This window comes from Hyposmocoma kahamanoa, unplaced genomic scaffold (genome assembly GCF_003589595.1).
Source record: "Hyposmocoma kahamanoa isolate Upper Pololo Valley unplaced genomic scaffold, ASM358959v1 114, whole genome shotgun sequence".
NCBI lineage: Eukaryota > Metazoa > Arthropoda > Insecta > Lepidoptera > Cosmopterigidae > Hyposmocoma > Hyposmocoma kahamanoa.
Genome location: NW_020653383.1, coordinates 2453999 through 2461326, shown reverse-complemented (window position 1 = coordinate 2461326; position 7328 = coordinate 2453999). Strand labels below are relative to the sequence as shown.

The 7328-nt window shown below is 36.4% G+C and overlaps 1 protein-coding gene across 1 annotated transcript; it reads right to left on the bottom strand.

Moving 5' to 3' along the window:
* Nucleotides 1-4446: 4446 nt before the first annotated feature.
* Nucleotides 4447-6027, bottom strand: LOC113239225. The gene is made up of 2 exons (XM_026476134.1): nt 5948-6027; nt 4447-5112 (listed from the first exon to the last, which is right to left on the bottom strand). Exons 1-2 carry the CDS (start codon nt 5957-5959, stop codon nt 4447-4449), a joined length of 678 nt encoding a protein of 225 aa, XP_026331919.1. The 5' UTR covers nt 5960-6027.
* Between the last annotated feature and the right edge of the window lie 1301 nt (nt 6028-7328).

Genomic DNA, 7328 nt, shown 5'->3' with positions numbered 1-7328 from the left:
CACGTTTCAACAACGCCATCCAAATTGTCTACAACGCTTATTTTTGACCCAAATTCATGTCAGAACACAATGGACTTACCATTGACAGACATACTAGGGCTATTAACTCTCAAAAGAGTTAAATAGTATACCCTACATCCGGAAGACAATCGCTGAAGGTCTGCCATTCTTTTGAGACTTCAAAAAGGGAATCGCTATGCGGACTGTGAGGTATAAGGTAATTAGTGAATAATTTTATATCCTAAATAGGATGTTTATATTTGAGAGACGATTGCAAAGATATTTCTTTTAAGGTTTGTATTATGATTATTATTATTGGAAGATATTACACATTTATGCGAACCAATAAAACCGTATGCTAGTTTATGTTTACGACACAAATCTGTGAAATGTTGGATATGACGTGTGACTAGTAGCGATGGGACGAGTTGTATTTTTTTCAACTCAAGTAACTCGAGTGAGAGCGGATAGCCGAATGTTGTTTGAATGAAGTACTTGAGTCGGCGGGAACTGCACCGAGCTAGCTCACAAAAAGTAGTTCGAGTTGACTCGTTCTGGGAGTTGCCCATCCCTCGCGACTCGAGCGTGCTCCGAAGGTCACCGAACGAGTAGCCGTTGCGCATTGCTCTGTATGAATGAGGAATACGGCTAGGCGGGGCGGGTGCCGAACCGAGTTAGCTCGAGTTCATAAAAAAGTAACTCGAGTTGACTCGTTGTGGGAATGACTCGAGTTAACCAAGTTAAATAACTCGACTCGCCCTTCGCTAGTAACTAGTACCCAATCACACTCTTACACAGGCTACATGAGCGTAAAGTCAACATTCACAAATTCTTATAAAGAAATATCATCTGTCCAAGTTTCCATGAGGGTAATAGTGGGAATCACCTGTTTTAAAAACACCTCTAGTGCCAAGTTGTGTTGCAAGAGTTTTGATTGACAGCATTCTCAATACTCAACTGTTGAAACGCAAGATGAAACTGGATACAAGAATTTACATATGTAGCATGCCGATACACTCAAAAATTTATTACATGCTTGCGCAGATGTTATGTTGTTGGCAATCTCGATAGTCGATCAGCTACGTAGTTGTATCGACGGGGAATGTTGAAAACTTATAGGTGGATTTTGATTTCTGTTACATTTGGAGTCTATCTTGAATAAGTACCCCTATAGAGTGCCTAAAGCCGAAATGTTCGTTGGGGAAGAGACTGCGGGACAAGACGTGTCTTTGAGACGGGCGTAGAAAATGCGCTCATAGAGTATCCCCAGTTATTAAGCAGGGAGATGGGGCAGTAGTTGGAGGGGTCAGGGGTGGGTTTCCCGAGCTGAAAGATGCAGTTTGTTAGAGCGACAGGTGAGGAGCGAGGGGACAGATGAGGGGTGCAGAGACTTATTTGAGTACCTTGTTGGAGATACCGTCGGGGACACAACGGTGCACGGGTTGCCCATTTTGAGCTGCTTTACCCAAACCTGCCCTGACGAATCTATTGAAAGAAAGAAGTTGGACGGAGAAAAGTATATTTGGGAATGTTGTAAAATTCTTGTTCCACCATAGGCAGATCTTGTCGCTTACAAACGCGGAAGTTTTAGCAAATACGAGACTTTAAATGCTCTCAGGGTATAACAAAACAGGTGAAATTTCACGGACCTATTAGACTCTGCACTTGCTCAAGGGAGGCCTTTGCTCCTTGACTACGGCCTTTCATTAAGAGATTAAAAAACCTCTATTATTCCTAGACTTCCAAAGACTTTAGGAGCATTTAGCAAGGAAAAAGGTACGTACGTTATTTGATTCAATTGGCGTGCAAAAGCGAAACGTAAGAAAGGACGACTGGCATCGACTAGGTATAGTACGCGTTGGAAGGGTCCTCTTTTGTGTCCAGTTCCGGAGGTAGTTAGGGTATTCTATACACGTTGATTAAATGAAATGTTTTATTTAAAAATTAAATAGCATGTATAAAAGATACTTGTGTATGTAATTTATCTATAATTTTGAAATTTCCGTACAATGCTGTATTTTATTTGTATTAATATAATCATTATATAATAATTATTATTATAGGCGCTTTTTATCTATGACATCTGATGTTATTTAGAATTTCTTTCAAATAAATCAACTTGTAAGCTAAATTTTTAGGCGATTGTTAGTGGGACATACGCAAATTTTACCAGCGCGCGTTTCTCTGAAAAGGATATTTATTCAGCACGCTTGCATTTTAAGGATATAATGAAGGACATATAATTCCTTTCAAATACTTACCTGATGTTTGAGCTGACCTGCTGTGAATGTTGTTGCTAGTGAACAATCATCCCACGAAGCAGTAAATGCCTCGCACTCCCTCTGAGTCTCTCGAAAGTAATTGTTGAAAGTTTGAAACTAAGCGGCCTGCGCTTGCGTTTTACTAAACAGAAATATGTTGCCTACATTTCTCTGTTCAGAGATGAAATTTAAAAGATTTCGCCAAAAAAAGATGGGTTGTGAATCCACCCCTGCGTAAATATACGTTTCGTAAAAACCGTGTGCTGATGCCAGCACACGTTTTTTACGTTTTTTGGAATCTATCAGCCCAAAGTTTGCATGCATATCATTTATATCAATCAAAGTGAGCTTTGAGATATGTACCATCATTACGAAATATTTATTTGATCTTATTATAAAATATTATCTACATCTAATGCTACTAATATATCCCATTTAGTAACAAATTTAAACATTCCTCCAGCGACTAGTTCGTTGCTATCACGCTGTTTGAAACGGCAGCGAAACAGTTTATAGGTAGTTATAAATTAGTCATGATCGTTGTCTCAGCAAGGTGATCTTCATTTAGATAATAAGTAGGAGAATTCGATAATACTTCGTCGTTCATATTTGTGGGCAAATTAGAAAGTTAATTTTTTACTTCATAGATAATTTTCTCAAATAATTGGTTCTGAGTACGTCTATTATAATATGAAGAGCAACCCGGTCACCGGGTATTACTGGTACTTTCCAAGCCGTTGTATGGGAACACTACAACGCCGCAAAGAATCGAAAAGTCTTATATACCTACAAGGAATTATATTACTATATTAAACGAATAAAAAAAATGTTAATTAAAATGTAATTATTAATATAAACATCGATCTTTGTAATAATAATTATTACAAACTAGTGGAGTAATTTCACAAAAATAATTGAATATCATGGTGGTCAAACATCGTGACATTCATAAACTTAAAAATTAAAATGTAATTGTTATAATGTTGGCGGAAAAAGTTGTATACATTACGTTACGATTCAGAATGTTATGATTTAAGTAGTGGTGTAAATATTATATATAATTATGTAAATTATACTTATATTATTACTATATATATATATATATATATATAATTACTATATTGGTAACGCTATTCCATAAAACATGATACATTTAAAAAACGTATAAAAAAATCTGTTGATAGAAAACCAGTGTATGCTCTGATACCGGATGTTCCTATCTCTTGCCTTCTAACTTATTTATATTTGTGTGTATTTACTTGTAGCTTTTATAAAATAATGTGTACATGTATCGCACGTGTATCGTAAATGTGTAGTGTAGCATAAAACAGAGAATACACACAGTATATACCATTTCCGCAAGACTCAGCCGACGCTGAAAAGGAACGACTGAAATCAGCGTCTGTCTCCCACGAGATGAACATATTGCTGAGTTGTATCCTTTTCTTCTTTTGCGCCACTATACGCACTTACTAATAGTCACACTGGGTGATTTGCATTTGTTATTTGCTAAGTGTAGATTTAATTGTGCATAGTGACTCAATTTAATGAATAATTAATTTTTCAGTTCAATTTAATGAAAAACTTTTAATAGTTATTAATACAAAGATCGAACACTCAGAAAAAACACTCAGAAAAAATTCCTTCGATCCGGTCGGATTCGAACAGACGTCTTCTTGCATACCGTGTCAGACGCTATACCAACTAAGCCACGGAACGAACCAACGGACCTCACGAATTCTTCTATGTGCTTGAGTCGTGTCTTTGTACTTGGTCTTTCAACGACTTTTTAGTCGTAGCGCCATCTATGAGAAATCTTTATATTAATAATTATAACAAACTAGTGGAGTAATTTCACAAAAAATAATTGAATATCAATTCAATAAAAAATTTAATTAACTTTTAATAGGTTTATGCGACACAGCTTTATGTATTTACTTATTATAAGCTATGTATGTCATAAATAATAAAAAAATAAACGTTTTTCTTTCTTTCTAATACTTTTCATCCAGAATAAAGATACAATATGAGGGCACGTTCACGAAAAAGAACACAAATGGCGTCGGCCTTAGGCGCTGCATGTATCCGAGCCTTTTGAGGATATTGCTACGCTTGCACTGGGGTGAGAAAATTTCACTGAAAAAGCAATCAATAACTCTATCATTTATAGACTTAGAATAAGGTATCACAGCTCAATAATATTATCTACAATCCCTTTTGTTCTAATTACAGTCTCATGTTTCGTTTCAACAGATAGTTTCCTCCTTTTATTATCTTTAGGAACCTCTATTAAGTCCAAAGAATAGCTATGTCTCATCCTAGATCTTTTTTCATCTGTACCAATTAACACATCTGTCGAATGTTCTTCGTATGCTTGGTTACCGTAGATGTTCAAAATATCGTCGTTGTCAATTTCGTTGTCATTTCGTTGCATGTCTTTCATAAAGTGAGTACATTCCGAATCGACCATAGTCAGTATAGGACACTGTTCGCTTGGTAATTTTGAATTCGAATATTTCTTGTTAGAGTCATTGCTACTATCTTCGTCAAAAATGGTTTCACCCGATCTTTCAGCGTCAGATCCAATTTTATTCTCTACTATTGTGCACAATTCCATATTTTTCATAGGTCGTTGGACTTCATTGTGTATTTCAGATGTTTCATCGCAAATAGAAATTTTCTTATCCCGTCTTTTGGCGTTGCTGGCGCTATCAGGGTTGTACTTGGAAAGGTCGTTGACGCTGGTCATTTTGTGTGCTGGCGAAGTAACCGTGACGTTGTACCGTCGATCAGTTTGTGAGTTCCTTCCCCTCGAGTGTATTCCGAAAATACGTTTTATTGATTGTCGAAACTGAAACAATAAGTTGCACAGGTGTTTGGAATAAGGTATCACATCACATTCTCGGCAAAACTACTCGAAAGTAGACGTATTCGAGAGAATAGAGAAAGTATTCGTCTATGCTCGTGTTGTCCCCATATTTTGTCGGTAAATGTCAAAAGATCAAAGGATTCTTAGTCTCCACCTTGTAATGCGTCTATGTACAACTGTTCCATGCGAGAATGTAGAGGCTCGTTTCCGTCAAATAGCAAATATTCTTGCCGAGACATCTCGACTAGAATGTAGAGCCGGAAATTTATCCAAACCGCACTGGTTTTATTGTATTCCATTTTCAGAAAAACAAAAACCATATTAATACATAAACACAGATATGTTTATGTATCTCCGTAGCCGAACGTCGACCATGCTGGTCTGCCACACGGAGGTCCCGGGTTCGATTCCCGGGAGAAATATTTGTATGGCCTGCATTTACTTTTTCGTGAGTTTGGTTCTAATTTGTGGTTGTCTATTTGTATTTTCCTGGCACACACGACACAGGGTTTCCCTAGTGCGGGCTATGAGTGCCTGCGTTATTGATTATTAATATTGACATATTTATTGGGTGTGTTGTGTTTTTTTTACGATGACGATACATTCAGGCAATTTCTAATGAATCCAGGACTTTGGCACAAGCAACAAAAAGAAATCATATTGAAAAATGTATATATATCTTCAACCTTATTACAAAACTGCAAACTAAAACACTCTGAAGATAGAGTAAAGTGCATCCAAATATATAACTGTGAGTACAATATCTGACTATTCTCCTGTACTCGGCATTAATAATACTGCCAATATTTAAACTTACTTGAGTATTCATTCCGACGTAAATAAGAGGATCGTAGCAAATAGAACTCTTAGCCACAAGAGCCGGGATTACACCCGCACCCGGAGAAATCTGCAAACAAAAGTCAAAGTGAACCGAAATTGTCATCAGATGATGAATTGGAAATTATCAGTAGAATAAATAGACAGAACATATTTTTTTTATAACATCAAGTGACACGCCTATCGACTACAGTTGCAGTGCCACTCAGAGCTGTATATCGCAAAGATCTGTAGGGCACTGCCACTGCGCCCGTCGTCAACCTGAGATATAAGTTGATGAGTGCCTCTAATTTCACTAGCCCCTTTCAAAATCGGAACGCAGCAGCAGCTCACATCACAGCTTGGCGGTAGAGCTAGGTAAGGTGGCAGTAGTTCCCTGGATGAACTCTTTCATAAGGAGCTTCACTGTACTAATATTCTTTCATAATTTCTTGCCAATGACTTTCTTTTAATTTTCTATTCGTACTCACAATTGATAATAAATTTATAATTTTTTATTCAAAACCGGAACGCACTAATGCTGACATTACTGCTTGGCGGCAAAAATAGGTAAGGTGGTACTTGCTTGCACGAACTTTTACAGACAGATAGCTTAATTAAAGCTATCTAGCGAAGTAAAGTTGTATACTATTTACTCGGTGGCTGTGTTAAGATGCCATCAAATAAATTTCGACCCTTCCTTTGTGTCTAGGCCAGTGTGTTACTGTTTTCCCCTACGAAAGGTATCTATTCGATTTAATACAATCTGTACATTTATAAAAACAGCTATGGCAGCGACCTACTTTTAACTCGCTTCAGTGATTTTATGTTCTGTAAAACTGTGTGTAAATTGATCATTGCGGTCAAAGATTTTTATATTATATATACGAATAGTTTCATATTATTTTTACTATAATGCAACTCAATTATAAGCACATGTTTCCCCAACATAACTTCGACCCTATTGATAAATTTAACGCCTAAATTCACCTGTTGACGGACCTTAAAGCTCCTATTTATCCTATTTTGTCTCAACTAAGGCTGTAATAAATTTTCATCTTCTGTCGTACAGACAATCAATCCAACAGGTAAACATCAGTAGCGCTGGGCCCGTAGACAGTTTATTTTGTTGGCTTGTTATTATTAGCTTTTGCTCAATTTAATTAAATGATATTTGCATTTAAGCTTTTAAAAATATTATAGTCAAGATGGAAATGGTATTATTTTTTTTAAACCACTTCAAAAAAGGTGGAGGTTCTTAATTCGATTGTATTGTGTGATGTGGCAAATTAGAGGATGAATGACTTTTGAGGTCGGTTTTTAGTACTATTATTAAGATTATTTCCTTGTGATTTTTTGAATTAAGTTAATATAAAAAATAC